The sequence below is a fragment of the Saccostrea cucullata genome, unplaced genomic scaffold (assembly GCF_032062105.1).
Source record: "Saccostrea cucullata isolate Sc308-1 unplaced genomic scaffold, CSIRO_AGI_Scuc_v1 ctg363, whole genome shotgun sequence".
In the NCBI taxonomy this organism is placed as follows: domain Eukaryota; kingdom Metazoa; phylum Mollusca; class Bivalvia; order Ostreida; family Ostreidae; genus Saccostrea; species Saccostrea cuccullata.
The window spans coordinates 237,348-254,634 of NW_026927640.1; the positions used below are offsets into that span (position 1 = coordinate 237,348).

The 17,287-nt window shown below is 34.8% G+C and overlaps 1 protein-coding gene across 2 annotated transcripts; it reads right to left on the minus strand.

The window, feature by feature from the left end:
- Window positions 1-347: 347 nt before the first annotated feature.
- On the minus strand, window positions 348-17,058 carry LOC134275090 (regulatory-associated protein of mTOR-like). 2 transcript variants are annotated; one of them, XM_062757343.1, is made up of 30 exons: window positions 16,650-17,058; window positions 14,320-14,577; window positions 14,012-14,092; window positions 13,578-13,724; window positions 13,233-13,411; window positions 13,027-13,086; window positions 12,766-12,866; window positions 12,179-12,323; window positions 11,767-11,947; window positions 11,463-11,546; window positions 11,222-11,332; window positions 10,991-11,065; window positions 10,839-10,904; window positions 10,554-10,652; window positions 10,349-10,441; window positions 9,978-10,115; window positions 9,531-9,657; window positions 7,911-8,143; window positions 7,370-7,464; window positions 6,961-7,123; window positions 6,504-6,717; window positions 5,986-6,100; window positions 4,850-4,974; window positions 4,319-4,426; window positions 3,946-4,052; window positions 3,562-3,692; window positions 3,333-3,419; window positions 2,890-3,006; window positions 2,363-2,492; window positions 348-1,060 (listed from the first exon to the last, which is right to left on the minus strand). In XM_062757343.1, the coding sequence occupies exons 1-30, from the start codon at window positions 16,806-16,808 to the stop codon at window positions 992-994; spliced, it is 3,798 nt and encodes a 1,265-aa protein (XP_062613327.1). In that variant the 5' UTR covers window positions 16,809-17,058; the 3' UTR covers window positions 348-991. The 2 variants fall into 2 exon arrangements, with proteins under 2 accessions (XP_062613327.1, XP_062613326.1); XM_062757342.1 differs by having other exon boundaries at window positions 9,501-9,657.
- Between the last annotated feature and the right edge of the window lie 229 nt (window positions 17,059-17,287).

A 17,287-nucleotide genomic window follows, 5' to 3' on the forward strand; every position in this document is an offset into this window, starting at 1 on the left:
AACTTTGCAACGTCATTTGACGTCACAAACGGCTCTTACATCTATTAACCACGGCAGTTTTAAAGGGCGCTAAATTAACATTTAAGATTAGCGAAATAAGCAATTATGAAGAAGGAAAATTAGAGAATGTAAATATAAGCATTGAATTCATACTTTTGGTTGTCTTCGGTCCTATAACACACCTGGCCGTGCCGACAAATTTATCATACCGCGCTAACGTGCAGTATTCAATTTGTCGGTACGGCCAGGTGTGTTGTAGGACCGAAGACAGCCAAAAATATTAATTCAATGCTTAAGTAATTTCATAGGTCCCAGTGACTTCATTATAACCGAGTTTTGCTGTACATCATAATAAATATAACTGTTTCCGAGAATGTTTTAACACACCCTAAATCAAAATAATCGGCACATCTGTATTTAGAGTAATTCCCCCCATTGTTATTTTTGCCTTTTTCACATTTGCAAAGAATTTAGCCTTATCTTAAATTTGCCGAGAAACAGCTGTGTTAAGGACATACATGTTTAATATGGTAATAATGTTGTATAATTTGCATTTTAATTTATTTACACATATATCATAGACGAGATAATGATATTCAGAACCATCTATACAAATTTTTAAGACTATACTTCATATCACATACATGTATGTCAATAAAAATATTCCAGACACATGACCTCAAACAAAACAGAACAGCCTATAGCATATCATTCATATGTAAACCAATACATTTTTCTGCATAAAACAGTAAAACATGCCATTTAAATAATCACATAGCAGGTGCTCAATATGTTTATACATGTATGCATGTTAGTCCATGACTAGTTACAAAATACAATAACATACCATCTATTGAGAGAACATATAAAACTATCATTTCATTGGCCTTCTGACAGAATATTGATAAAACGGCCTATTGTGATACATATCATTTGTTTAAAATCAACTGAAAGACTGAGTAAAACTAAGAGTGTCTTTGGTGAGCCTTTATCAGCTGCGTTTGACCGGGGTGGAATAAACTGAGATAAAACTGTCTGTACTGCCAGCAGCCAACTTCACCTACAAAGGGCAGATAATTCACTGAGATAGCACAGCAAAGCCATGTGCAAATGTAAAATTAACTAATTAACTAATTAATTAGAGTAAAAGCGCAGCACAGTTAAGGTTACAAAAAGGAGGCGGAGCCTAATTTGTACGGGAAAACTTGACTATGACATCATACACATTATACGTCATACAACATTTCTTTAAAATACCACAAAATGAGTTGATTTGCTAATTTAACCAGTAAGAAGTAATCCAACTACATAAAAACTCACTACAGCGTGCTGTTTTGTTGTTAGTTAAATCCAACATAACAAGTTATAATCAAGTCACTGATCGCAATACACTCGTCAATATGACGTCATTTCTTACAACGTGACGTAGTTTGTATGCAGTGATAGACAGATAACGTAATATTTTCTCAACAAAATGAGTACTTTCTAATTAAATAAAATATTATTTACAGATATTCTATAGGCTAATAACTGGAATTTAATGTCTTCTTCACTATTTTATTAATATATTTTCTGTACATTACGTATTTAATTCACACTGCCGTATATTTGTATGCAAGTACATCGGAGGGTAATGTTGGGGGTCTTAATAAATCGATCTAGTGCAAGGGCATACACTCTATGGATCAAACTAAGCTTTTACATTTCAACTCTAGAACTATTAAGGTATCTGAAAAGTGCTGCGATCCTGATGAAATCTTAAAAACAATTAAATTATATCAATATTTCATGCCGATGAACAGCAAAAAATACAGCATTCGATCATACAAATATAATTTTAATAATGAAATTGCAGAATTTAGACAGGATCGCAGCACTTTTTAGAAACTAGAATGCGTGTCGAAAATATTTATATACTAAACATGGAAATTTAATTTGGTTATGCCCTTGCACTAGTGATATTTATATAACATCAATACTGCAAGTCAATGTGCTAAAATCGCGTGAATGCCACATCACGTGACTAGTCTAAATATAAAATAAAATCGTCCGCGATATGTAGTTATTGTTCATAATAACAATTATCTAATATAAATAAAGTACTAAAAATAATCGCCATCCCGATTACGAATACATTTTTTAATACAAAATTTAGTCGATATTTCCATTGCGCACCTTAACTGTACTGCGAGTAAAAATATTTGCAGGAAGTGAATTTTTTTTATTCTTTGAAATTTACATTTATCAATGAAATAAAAAAAAAAACAATCTTTTTCTGTCTTAACTACTTCTTTGACTGTAACATTTCATAATCATAGATCACATGGGATGATTTTAACAAGTACACAATTTTTTTTTGTACCTTGTAAGGATGAAAAGCCATACAGCTAGCTGCTCCGATTCTCTGACCCAGAAATCCCTCGTGGTATTTAATTGTACTCAGATTGTCTCCTGATGTGTTATACACCCCAATAAACTGGTTTGGTGAGCCACTGTAAAGCATAGAGGACTTTTTGTTAAAAACAAAGAACACTGCATGGCAAGTTTTTAACTGTAGTCAATTTTTCAGATAGATACTGTAAATGTACATAATCTTGACTTTAATAATTATATCATATATAATGATACAATATATGATTTGATTTATGATTTTTCAAATGTATCTTTCAAAAAATACTTCAGTCTTTAATTAAGGTAGAAATTGAATAAGAGTAAGAAAGCTGACAAACAAAACAAAAGTTTTTTTATGTACTAGTAATTATTATGTCTTTCTGCCTTTTGATGTGTGTGTAAAATAGAACACTTCATAGACGGCTTTAGAAATTCTATTAAAGCGTGAGATAATATTTTATGGAAATGTCATACCAGTGATAAAAAACCCAAACTCACCAGGCTAGAACATCTGCATGCTTGTGAATCTCTAAAGCAGTGATTCCTTGCGTTAGGTTTAATGTTTTTACTGACTCTGTAAATCGAGGATCCCAGAATCTAACATCACCCGCATTGCTACAAACATAAAATAGATGTATAAATAATATTAAAAAGGTAAGGCTTATACATGAACCCTATACACATTCACAATACTATACAATATAAACCAGTGAAAAATGAGATGGATTACAGTGGACCCTCATTTATCCGGACGCTTTGGTTCCCAGTCAATTTGTCCGGATATGTGAAACATCCGGATATCTGAATCACCAGTTAAACAAGACAGAATAACATTTTAAAATTTCGTTCCGATAAAAAATCGTCCGGATACTGAAGCATCCGGATATCTGGCGTCCGGATATCTGAAGGTCCACTGTACATGTATTTTCTGTTATACTCACCTAGCACTAACTATTTTGTCCTCTGAGCCTTTTTGCAGATGAACCTTCACAACCCATCTATTATGCTCTCTCAAAGTCATAACTCGACTGCAAACAGAAGTTAAATTTTCAAAGAACAGTTTAGTTATGGCTCTTTTCATCCTTGTTACAAGTGCCCAAATTAAAACTGTGCAAATTCAAAGGACACAACTCTGAAAACAGTTTTCGTTCTTACAAATCCTCAACTCACCATTCTGATGGAGCCAGCCTTCTGTCAAACAGTCTTACTGTCCCATCCCCACAACCTGCTATCAGTAACGACCGGCCAAACGAGTCGGAGGCCAGGCTGGTAACACAACTCTCCGCACCAGTCGGTATATCCTATATATACACAATAACGGTCATTGTTAGCTTTAAATGGAAATGCACCCAATGAAAAATATTTAATCTACATTGTACAATGTACTGAGAACATCTTTGATTAGCTTTACTTGTCAATTTCAAACAATTTTATAAATTTTTAGCACAGAGATTCCCCCAAAATATCTCGTTCTTCCTTTTTCTTGTTAAGAAAGGAACAATGACAGTGAGTCATTAAATATTCTTTGTTCAAGTCTGCTTTATCCTTTCCTACCTGTACTTTGGTCTCTCTTTGAGAATCCCAGATCCGGATGATCCGGACATCCCCGGAGGCCAGTAACATTCCAGATTCCTGCTCCCAGTCCATCACAAGACCAGCTCCTAAAACAATCAAATACCCATGCACTATTATCTCATTTACTAATACTATACAACACAGAATATTCAGCTTATTATTTTGACATAATGCATGTGGATATAGTTTCTAGCAGTTGTGGCAAAATTTATTGAAAATGAGACTGATGACTGAAAAAGCCTGATCAATTTTATGACATATCAGGGCATGTAGTTTTTAACAGTAACAGCAAAACAAACATACAACTGTAAATGTAGGTGTATGTGTAGTTTGTTTTTATGAAGTAACTTACGTCTGACTGTTGGAATAAGGTCAGTTATTGCTTGAAATGCAGTCACCAATTCCTTCCCATCATACCCCTCTGTGAGGTAGTTCCTCCATATCCGAACTGCTCCGTCATCTGTAAATAAAACACAGCGTAAACATCAACATTTGGAAGGATGTATGCATTCATTTGAAGGATTTGTTCCCGTTTTGCATATGAATTTCAGGCATAGAAAAAATGTGTGCAAAATGGGAATTAGACCAGGTGAGATAATTAGTTAATTGGTATAATCTATACCAAAATTGGTAGATAGGGGAAAGATGAACCTATAGGCAGATACATGTAGGAGAGTATTGGAAAACTTTATATCTAACACTTCTACATCTCCTTTGCCCATTTTGCTAAGACCTACAAGTCCAACACAAAAGCAAACTTTAAACAAGATATTCCCCACTGATATTTTTATTAAGACTTACCACCCATGGCTGATATTTTGGTGTTTTATTTATGACTTACCACACATGGCTGATATTTTGGTGTTTTATTTATAAGACTTACCAGTCCCACATAGGAGCAATGTCTCATCATGGGGGTTGATGAAATCCATGGCTGATATTTTGGTGTTTTTCAGATTCTCATTGTAGATGTAGTTCTTCTTTGTGCCCTGTTCCCAGTCCCAAAAACTGAAAAAAAGACATATAAAATTCTTGAGAACACCATCTTGTTTGATCATATATTTTCTAAACAACTAGAAATACCAGGTATTCGGGTAAAAGTAAATACAGGTAGCTTGTGGTTTCCATACATGTTAAGTCTACCGATTTAAGCGGGAGTCTACCGCTTTTTCATTCCATCTCCCGCCTACCGATTTTATTCGTAAATCTACCGCTTTTCTACAAAAGTTCCGTCTGAAGTATTTTTGGTTCGCTTGGGTATCCATTTTGGAAGCCACTCGTCATCAAATCTCGTTAGATAACGCGTGATTTGACCCGGAAGCATACAAACGCTTTTTTGTACCGATGTATATATAGATTTCAAAGCATGTATTTGACAACGACAACAGCACAAGATTACCAGTGATTACATTGGTTACGATAAATTTTCAACATTACTGCCATAAAAAAGGAGATAAAACATTTTAGAATTTGATGAAAACGTTTGACATTGTCTACAAAAGCACAGGAGTTCACAATTTTATCAGTAAAGTCAATAGAAATAACTCGATTGACCACGCCATGAGGCACTCTCTACTTTCGTTTTCGTTCATCCGATCGTGGGAAATCTATTTATTTAACGAAAGATAGGAACTAGTTTTAAGCTTAGATTAAACCATGTCATTATTTGTTGTGTTTTACAACTGAATGAACATTCAGAATTATTGCTTTTAGGCTATATTAGCAAAGATCACTTTTCAAAAGGCTAAGTAAACAGCCAGTGAATTAATCAAAGCAAAATGATAAGCTTAAAATATATTTGTAGGTGTTTTTGTCTACTTATTTGCCGTTAATATTTAATTATTGTAGTTTTTATTTAAGGCCATACATGCATTGTATTTTACAAGAAATATATATATTTTCTTTATAAATCCTAGCTTAAAACAACGCGCGCGCAATGCTACCGCTTTTGACGTCTGAATCTCCCTATTTTTCATCACAGTAGGTTAACATGTATGGTGGTTTCCCTTTAACACTTACCAAATTCCATCCTTATCAGCGACTGCTACATGGCACTCGTATGGATGAAACTTAATTACAGTGGGGATCCCCTGATTCTTATTTACAAACACTTCTACATCAAGTCTGTTAAAGCCTGTAAACAGAAAACCCACAACTAGTACTTGTGATATCTGAATTTGTACAATAAGTCAAATAACCCTTAACTGTTTTCATTGATTCTATCTGACTTCTTAATTTCTTGTTTCATTCAGAAACAGAAATTGGGATAAAATTAATAAATTCATAGTAAAATTTAATTTACCTCATTTCTAGTATGATTAACCCCCCATTTCTGGTACTATAGTTGTAATTTACCCTGTGTCCAGTGAATACAGATGACTGGATGTACATGTACTGTGTTTATCACAATAAGTAATGTAATATTTCAAGTGGATTAAGATCTTTGATAAAATTTTAATTTCCAAGCTCCAATTATGTATATCACTACAACTGTGACATAGATAACTACAGGTGTGTTTACTTTATAAAATTATTACCTGCCCTGAGTTGCTCCTCTCTCGCTTCCTGTCGGACGTTAGCGTTCCGTAGAAATCGGAACTCTCGTTTATGATGCGAGGAGCTCTCGGGATCCTGTTCCTCCGAGAGACGCATCAGGGGCTGGGCGAAATGGCGACAGCTCCACTCAAAGAACTCCGTGGTTACTGAGATCTGCTTGATATTTCGTGAATCATCTATTAAATCCTCTTGTATCTACAAAATGTTATGACAATGAATTTAAACAAATACATTGTATATCTTTTTTCTTTTATTATTAAAACTAATATACATCCAAAAGTAGAAAAGAAAATCTTTCTGAATCATTGAGGTATACACATGTGCATGACTGGTATACATGATTCATGCAGAAAGTTCTAGTAACTTTTAAAATCTTAAAATTTATTACATCAACTTATAAGGAAGCTTTTAATTTATAGATACAGCTAAATTCCTTACCATTCCTGTGGTTTTGTCGGACAGCATTCTTTTACTGCGAGGGTGAGGACTTGTGTGGGAGTTGACCCTGCCTGATAGGTGAGGGGAGGAGTAGTCCCGCTTCATTTGACCTCCCGGTGTCAGGTGTACACTGTCTTCATGAAAGTGGTTCTGTGGGGGTGTGCTATAACAACAAATTGTTAAAACATTCAAATCAGTAGTTTACTTAATCTTACTTTTCTCTAATATCTTACGGTTTAAAACCCTAAAAGTATTTTTGTAAAAAGATAGACATGACATGTAATTGCAAAATTTTAGACACATCAATATGAAATACATATATATACTTAGTTCAACTCCATGTAAATATACATGTACATGTCTACATAAGAAGTTTGTTTATTTTTTAAAATATCTTTTAGCTCCTTACCCATGTATTGGGGCTGAATTGGAAGGACTTGATGGGGCAGAGAGAGATGACTTGGAGTTTTGGATCACATAGGCTGGTCTCACACTCAATGAAGCCTGCAAGAAAATAAAGAAATGAAATAAACATTATCTTCATTAAGTATTTTTTTTTGTGTGTTAGTAAGAATAATCTGAATGCCATTTGATTTTCCTTATAATGTATAACATTACAGAGCTCTACAGAAATTTATACTATACATGTAATTTATTTAGCTGTAACTATATTCAGTGCCTTTTTTTGCTAATACATGTGCATGTACTTGCTCATAAAATAATACATTTAAAAGCCTGATTCTAAAAGTTCTGACTTATCATTATGCTTATCATTTAATGAAGATTGCACTGAATTTTGAGCATGCTATATTACATGTATGTTTGTTTAAGTATGCTACATTCTATCCTGGCAGGAATACAACAGGGAGAAATTAGGATTCTGACACCTGCCTTTAATGGAGAATCTAACTTTGTCACACTTTTATGGATTGAGTATTGCCTGTATTTACCTTCAGCTTGAGTACATTGACGATCTGTTTAGCCATCTCCACCACCTCCCTGTGTGGCCCCGTGGCTAACTGGACCAGCACCTTCCACACCGTCATGTACACACTGCTGAAGGAGGTGCCAGTCAGGGTGTTGCTGGAGTGGGTCCGCCTGATGGAAGAGCCCTCGCTATGGAAACCGTCAGTGGAGCTGACAGAGCCACCAAATGAGGAGTTAGTGGTTGAAGACTGGGAAGCTAAAAATCAAAGAAAATCATTTAAAACTGAAATTTAGCAAGTGTTAGAACATGAATGTTGTCAGCAATCATAGTACAGGTAACTTAGATAAACAAAAACAAAATATACATGTAGGTGAAAATATATTCAATTTTTTTCTGTTTCAAATATTAAAACAAAATAAATGTATATTGGCTCAATATCCTTTTACACTATGTTAATGAAAAATTAATACAGAAATCTGTGTGCATCTAAGAAATAAGTGTAAAAGCAGGTATAGGTAGCACATGTAATTAACATATACATGTATATGTGAACATTGTGCAGATATTATGCAAATCATCCCTTCACCAGATGTAGGATTTTTCATTTCACTACAGGAAGCACCATCAATTTATAAAGCTTGATGTACAAAGAGTACTGATATACATGTATATTATGGAGTCTACAGTGGAATACTAGGAATACAGAGGTGCTAAGCTATTCAAAGATCATGAGTGAACATATTTACTGAATATAAAAAAGCATATGATTTAGCAATGAATGACACCCTAACTGGAAGACTAGCTACTGTGATATTGTTACTAGTCTCTCTTTGCTTGGTTTACATATACAGTGAAACACGCTTAATGTGAACCCTTAAAATGAATTCACGCTTTCAGCGAAGTATTTTCAATCCCTGTCATTTTAAAATGTATTGTTATCTTAATGGATATAATAAAATACATTTATAATGAATAAAAACTGCACATCTCTGGCATTTCGCCATAACCATGTTTTATCATACTGTGTATTTTCTTATCATAGTGAGATTTATACTTTAGCCTAGCACATGTATATGCATCTTATGCTTTGCCTGTATTGTAATCATTCATGTCAGCATAGGCATACGCTTATGATAATAAATGACATACAGTGTAAATTAATATTATTAATATAACAAATCCATGACCTAGAAATACTCTAAATTCTTTAATCCCTGAGAATTAAGTATACATGTATAAGCAATATAAATTATGCATTAAATTTAACTTCATTTGAATAATTGGTAAAATTTTAATGCATAAGGATATGAAATAAACATAGATTAAAAGCTTTTTAAAATTTCTGATGTACAGTCTCGTGAAATTTAATTATTTCTTTATTCTCTAATTTTTTGTATTATATAAAACAATTTTCAGAAAAAGCATTTGAAGAGATCTAGAATTATATATAACAAATTCAGATTTAGTATCATATTATTCATTAATTTAAAAGGAATTGACATTTTTGACACAGAAAAAGTTACTGTTTCCAAATATTAATGCTTCATGATTATTGATTACCAGTAAATCAGACAATAGACAGAAGCAACAAAGGAGAGGAAGGGGTTAATACCAGTAGAGCCTGTTACTAGATTCCACCCACCCGGAACTTCCCCAGTCACCACCGCACTCTTCTCCTTCTGTCTCTCCTCCTCCATCCACTGCACCACCACATTACAGAACTGGGACTCGAACTCCACGACCAGGGCGGATAGAGCTACCACCACCTCCTGTAATAGACAGAAATACAAATAATAATCACCACCACATTACAGAACTGGGACTCGAACTCCATGACCAGGGCAGATAGAGCTACCACCACCTCCTGTAACAGAAATACAATAATCAACACCACATTACAGAACTGGGACTCGAACTCCATGCCCAGGGCAGTTAGAGCTACCACCACCTCTTATAACAGAGAGAAATACAATAATCACTACCACATTACAGAACTGGGACTCGAACTCCACGACCAGGGCAGATAGAGCTACCACCACCTCCTGTAATAGAAATATATTGTATAAAATTTAATAATCACTTTGGTTACCTTTCTAACAAGTGGACTTCCATCAGATCCTACAGAGGCCAGCATCATCCCCACCCCCAGGTCAATGTTGTTAGCCTGGTCACTGCGGTCAGACACACTGATAAAGGTCCCCAGAGCAAACACTGCACTCGCTCTAACCTAAGGAAGAAATGCAAAAATATCTTGGTCATTGTGGTTAGACACACTTTATAAAGGTAAATATTTTTTTAAAAACAATCTTATTCACTAAACATCGTATGTTTATGAAGTAAAAAATTTACAGTCAATTGTGTGTTTTTTTTTAAACTTTAAACACATTTTACTTTTTTATCTTTTCTAACTATTATTGTTTTCTCTCCCCCACCCCCAATTAAGATCCCATGACAGCGTACCTCTGGAGAAGGATCATTCAGAAGTAAGGAGAGCTTTTCATGAGCCCTGTCTCTCACTCCACACCAGCGAGCATTGTCAAAGTTAGACCAGACCTACAAGTAAATTTTATATAAACATTTAACAGAAATCAAAAAATATGTGTTCAAAGGATGGTATTTTGTAGTCTTGAAATATTACATCCTAGGATGATTTAACAAGAGTTACCTTTCCTAGACAGAGTGCCAGCCACTGACGTAATGAGGAACTGGAATCTGATAACTGCTCCAGACAAATAGATATCACACTCCCCTGTAACGCTGCCTCCTACAAAGGAATTTATATTTACACATAGCAACACATCTCATCAATGCCAAAAAAAAAAGTACAGGAAAAAACTTAAAACAACTACATGCATATGCATTTGCAATTTTCAAAAATAATTTTGTTAAACTTTGGGCAATAAATGATCAGAAACAAATGTTCAATTACATTGCTGTGAAATGGACTAACCTGGCCTTGTTTGTAGTCATTAACAATCATTGCCAATACAAAGGCTGCCATAGTCCTGTGCTCTGCCTGTGAAGCAAATCAAGATAATCAGATGACAAGTAACTGATCGGTACACATATTTCAGGGATTACAAGTTAGAGAGAGTGACTTACTGGCATGTATGGGTCGGCTAACACAGACAGGAAGTACTTATGGCCATTGTCTTTCACTAAGTCTGTTTGACAAGACTGTAAAAACAAAAACATTTGAATTTTCAGTCCAAAGTTTATAATTTGGCACACTCCATCATACTCATATCATTTCCTAACTTTTTATCCCCCCCCCCAAAAAAAAACCATTGCAAGTTCATACTTTCATTATTTAAGTTAATACAGCATACATACACTATCAACAGACAAAATCTTGGCCCAGATGAACACCAGCAGGGGACGTAACTCTCTGGCTGAGCTTTGTAGAAGTTTAAGGACGTATGGAAAAATACCAACTGATAAAGCCTGCAAGGATTAATAAAATGAAAAAATTCAATTTTTAGAGTATACTCCAAATACGGAATCTGGGAAAATTTGCAAAAGAACCCTCAAATCTACATGTATTATAGAGTACATGATATTAGAAGTAACTTACCAGACTGACAGCCCAGGGACCCAAATCCAGGAATCGTCCCAACAGGTCTAAAGCTCTAAGTCTGTGAACCTGACTTAATAACACCTGAAAAAAAGAGAGTAGTTTCTGTCTAAAATACAAAATATAAATGAACATATTAAAGACATACACCTTTACTTCTATGATAGTTGAGCAAATTCAGTACCCTAATACCTTAAACTTTTGAATAGTACAGTACATTATGGTCTTTTTACAATTTAACAGAGTTGATACATGTACAAACACAATCAAGACACAAATCATGTCCTGCATACACAGATCATACCTGTAGTACTATAGGGAGTTGTTCGGGAGGGTTCCGTTTCTCTGACCCGTAAGACAACCACACCTGGAATGCAGTCAGCTGTTCTGTGAAGAAAGGACTGTGGTGGAACTGGGCATTCTCGTCCTCCAGTAGGGTAGGTAACTGTCTCAGGCAGATGTCCAGAGCTAGATCCCAGGCCTGCCTAGAAACAATACCAAATCACACATAGAAAAATGATTATACCTCTTAGTGAAATAACTGCTACTAGGGCTGACAAATTCCATAGCTCAAAGCCCAGGGTTAATGAATTTCAGGGGTGGGTATGTGAATTTTTATCATGACATGGACAAGTCTTTCATAAAATATATTTGTTAGCCTTGATGTAATAAGTTATTGATAAACAGAGTATTTCTCTCCTACAGTGACATCTTACCACATGGGGTGTTGGTATGTTGGGGGAAGACGAGGACTGGACATGGGGGTACAGTTATACGACCTCATGATTCTCTCAGCCAATAGGAAGTTACGGAATAAACTGGCCACCAACAAATCCTGTCTGAAGAGCTTCTGGAATAATTCTGTAAATAAAAGTCATTTCATACACCATAATGAACAACTATTTAATACACTGCATGCAAAAAACTTTTACAACGCTCATTTAAGTGCTGTTTCATACTTTGATATACACGTACATGTTCCATGCACATGACAAGTAAATAAACTTTTAATTGCATCACATGTTAATTATGATTCTTCAAAATGTATGTCTGCATTAATTATCAAACATATCTACATTTATAATTATATTGCAGGAATGTTTACATCACAAATATCTTAAAATAAGAAAAAGTGAGAAATCATAAAAACCTTTCAAGAGCATGAATAAAATTTACATCGCTTATAAAATTTACATCATTTATAAGAATTGTATGAATCAACTGCTTCCTTGTCTTTTAATAGTGGATTTTTTAGGCAAGTACATGATTTCAACAATCTAATAACATTGTTATTGACTATTACCTCTTGGCAGCGTGTTCCAGGCTATGGTGTCTGTGATGGCTGTAAATATCCAATTCAGTTCCCCTAACATGGTTCTTCTGTCATTCAACTGACCTGGAACTCTAGAATTCAAAAATTGTATTTGAAAGATGATGGTTCTTGAAATATATGCATTGTAGCTACATGTATATTTAAAAATATAGAGAGTGGCTCTCAAATACTTCAAAATTGGAATCAGATCTAACATTTGGAATAAATAATCATTGCAATGTAGGAACTTACTTATCTACAAGGTCCAAGGTAATATTTGGTACTAATTTACCAGTGTTTTGCAGAACATACCTGAATTTGTAAAACATCTTATTATTTTAACTATATTTTACAAATTAAATACTCAATTTTCATTACAGTGAATAAAATTCACATAAGATTTCAAAGAAGAAAGACAACTCTATCTCTACCTCAGAAAATCAGAAAGTCATACCCACCATTTAAGTGCTATTCTGATGGGGGTTGTGAGACAGGAAGTGAAAAGATCGGCAGGAAGTTCAGGATTCATGGGAAGTAACTCTGATGCTCCGCAGGCTGCCAGCTGTATACAGTTCCGAGCGGAGGACGTGGCAGGGGAAGGATTACCAAACCGGGGACCTGACCCATTCAGGGCGGACTGTTAAGTAAACACAGATATTTAGTTGATGAAGAATTGTATATTTCAAGACATTTATATAGTAATATCCTTATACTGTTCACATTTTTTATCAATCAGAAAATCATTCATGATTTTCTGAGAATCATTTTTAAGTAAAAAAATCTGAAATCTTTTCTTTTGTTACCTCTAGTTCTGAATCTCTCTGTAATGAGAACTGTCTGAATAGTTCTATGATGATCCCTGCATTAGAGCAGTCATACACATAGATAGAAGGACTCCCCATCCAGGTCTGCAGGTCATACACAGAGAGAGGGATGTACTGGGTGTAGCTCTTCAATAAACAAAATGTCATACATAGAGAGAGGAATGTATTGAGTGTAGCTCTACAATAAACAGAATGTCATACACAGACAGAGGGATGTATTGGGTGTAGCTCTACAATGCATAAAATGTATGCCTTATCATTTCTTTATCAAATTCATCAAGTTACTGAAGATTCTTTATCATGTCCAAAACTTGAATTATTACTACAAAGTGGACAATAAAACTCGATCCAAGCAATGTGCGAAGAAAATTCAGAGCAAGAGACACTGTAATTAATTTGCTTCCTAAACAAACCTTGTTGAAGACCCATATTTCCCCATTGACTGTAGGTCTTGGAACACCGTGTCCATTGTAATGGAATAAAACTCTCTCTTCCTGTAAAAAAAAATCTCTCCACTAAACAAATTATTCACATAATATTGTGAAACAAAAAGAGTTAATGCCATTTTATCGACTATCATGAAAATTCTGAATGTCATTGATGTGTTGCAACACAAGATCAAACCTGGCAGAAATGTTATATGTGAAAAATATCTGAGACAATCTGCCTTAAGTAAATGCATTTAAACATTGACTTGTGTATTGGGAAAACTAGCTCCTACTTTTGCATTTCTTCTGAGGGATGAACACAATTTCTTCACTTCATCCACCGTCGGGTCGAGACTCTGCTTGTACCTGGCCCTGGGTTGCCATCTCTCGTACTGTTTCTGTAGGTTTGCTCCTATTGCCTCCAGGGCTTTCTGAGAACTGAGGGGGTCAATCCAACATTCCAGCCGAGCACAGGGGCAGGTTTTCACGACATCTGGGGGGTCAACACCAACATTTAGACAAAGCACCAAGGCTACACTCACTGTCTTCATCTGAATAGCAAGATAAATTGTTAACATGGTATTATGTTATGATATTCAGCTTACCAACAGTTCTCTAAAAATTTCTCCTTCTTTGGGTACAATACTTGCTCGAGCAAATACATATTATGCAGACTTCATATCAATACACATAATTTGCATTGTAATTACTAATATCCGCTTTAAGTTATTCAGAAAACACATTCAGTCTTCACGAAAACTCACTGGTCCGAAGACCGAGGCCAGTGAATTTTGATGTCGGGTCAGTGAAAATCAAAATTCAAGAAGTCCGATGGGCTTGTTAATTATAAAAATCATACACAGTCAATATATATCTTAAGTTCTTAACTGACTTACTTGCATAAATTTCATTGATATATAATATAAAAAGAACAAGCTTGTGTTGTTGAATCGTATTATTGTAACGGTGTAACCCAATATATTATAACATGGATGTATTACGTAACAACCGGAACTAGCTAGTAACTATTAACTAGTACGTAAAATGTGTGAATTTCCAACAAACAACTTACCGAAACGCCACAAAGGACGAAAAATGGCGGCTTTTAAAAGTTGAAGTACGTAAACATGTATAAATTTACAGTTATGAAAATGTATGTATTTTATTTTTTAATTAAGGGGCCAGTAAAAATTTTGGTGGGCCAGTAAATTTTGAAAGTTCACTGGTCCGACTGGCCAGTTAGTTTGAAAAGTTTTCGTGAAGACTGCACATTATCCCCAGAAAAATGCCGATGTTTCCAGGACAAATTTATAAGTATTATTTAGAGTATACTTTGTATCGTAGATACAAATTTGGGGGTGGAGTCTCGTGCGGAGCACTCGTCCACCCCCAAATTTGTATCTACGATACAGGACCTTGTTGAAAGTTCCCTATATGATTTGTGACACGATCAATCAAAAATAGCTCCGCCCACTTTATAACTTTGTAGCATCCAAAACTCTCAGAGTTCTGTAATGAGACCCCGAACGCATCGCAGTATATATATTTCCACGGAAAACGTAAAATTCGGTCAGATTAGTTGTAATAATTTAACGGGGTAGACGTAATCGAGTGATAGTCGGTCTTAATGGATAAATTGGAGGATTTAACCGTCATTGCTGTGATCTATTGTAGATGGAGATTTATCATAATATATTTCAGGGGTCTTAAAATCCGGTTTAACTAGATTAACAAAAACAGGATTTACAGAAAATTCTTCGATGGACTTTGATGTCACGGATTTTATTTTCAAATTGAATTGAACATTGAAAACGAAATGAAAGAGATGTGTGGCTTTCGTCCGCGAGAAGGATTTTAAAAAATAAAAACGCGGAAAAAATGGACTTGAATGATTTTGCACGAGGAGAGTGGATGTTCTCCGTTATTGCGAATTTTCCGTTTCGTTTGGATCGAAATTACGTACAGAGGATGTTTTCCGTTATTGCGAATTTTCCTTTTTATATCTACTTTGGATCGAAATTACGTGTAAATTCTGTGTGGAATAAATTTTTAAAAAGTGACTGCCGAGAAATTTTGACATTTTACATTGTCAGGAAAATACTGGGTATTTCTCCAAAATTATAATAGGAAAACATCAGCATTTACTATTTGTACGTGCTTTTGCTAAATTAAATCAGACTTATTTTTAGACTGTGCTGTATGTTAGATACAGAATAGTTGGCAAATACAATACTGTATACAGGGCTAATACAGAACGGAAAGTAGCTCCGCCCACCACAGTCCCGTTCTGTATTGCTAATACAGAACAGTAAACTTCAAAGAAAAACACCGCCATCATGTCACAAATTTCAGTTTTGGACCAAATTCAAAGTTACAAGCTTTAACTTATGGAATATTTTGTGGTCTTAATGTAGATCATTTTTTTGTAAAAAGCAGGTGCTATTGCACTTGCAGTCTGAGGAGCTGTCCGAGAACTAGTACAATCGATGAATAGATCTTCAGGAACTACACCTATCGTGAAACCTAATGTATTTGCATTAATCGTTTATGCGTTTTATAACATTCCATACAATGTTTTGACAGTATTGCACACTGACTGAAAACCAGATCAAGTAACCCATACCCTCTCTTTCATTCGCCATGTCTGAGCCACTTTCTTTGACCCCTGGATTTTTTCTCTGTGTCTTAATTCATTAAAAGCAATTAATAAGTCCCAGTCTTTAGCTTCATCCTCTTCCTCGTGTAGATCATTCAGAAAAGGTAGCTCTAGTTCACTAGACATGATAAACAGCGATGTCTTTAAAGGTTATTCTGTCCTGGGACGCTGAAGTTATTTTGTTTACATACTGTCTTAGACATTTTCAATTTGTTAACGAGCTCAGAAGACGATAACATTTGTTCAGGATACTTCTGTAAATCAAATGAATTCAATATCATCAAACTTTCCATTAATCAATTGAAGAGACGCAGTTTTTCTTGAGGAAAACCACACATTCACCAAACATTCACCGACATGTGAGACTTCAAAGTGGTGTCTTACTAATATACGCAAAAGACCCTAGAGTATAGCATAATGAGAAAATAATTATAATAAAGCGATAAAGAAAAATTTGGTACATATGAAATTCAATTAATAATATACCAGCAAATCTAAGAATTTTATGTTTAACTAGCCTGATATGAATTTGAATTTACACACTGGTTTAAAAATTAATTCAATCGGGTTAGTAGAGCAACAAGATTTCGCTAATTGCATGTTGT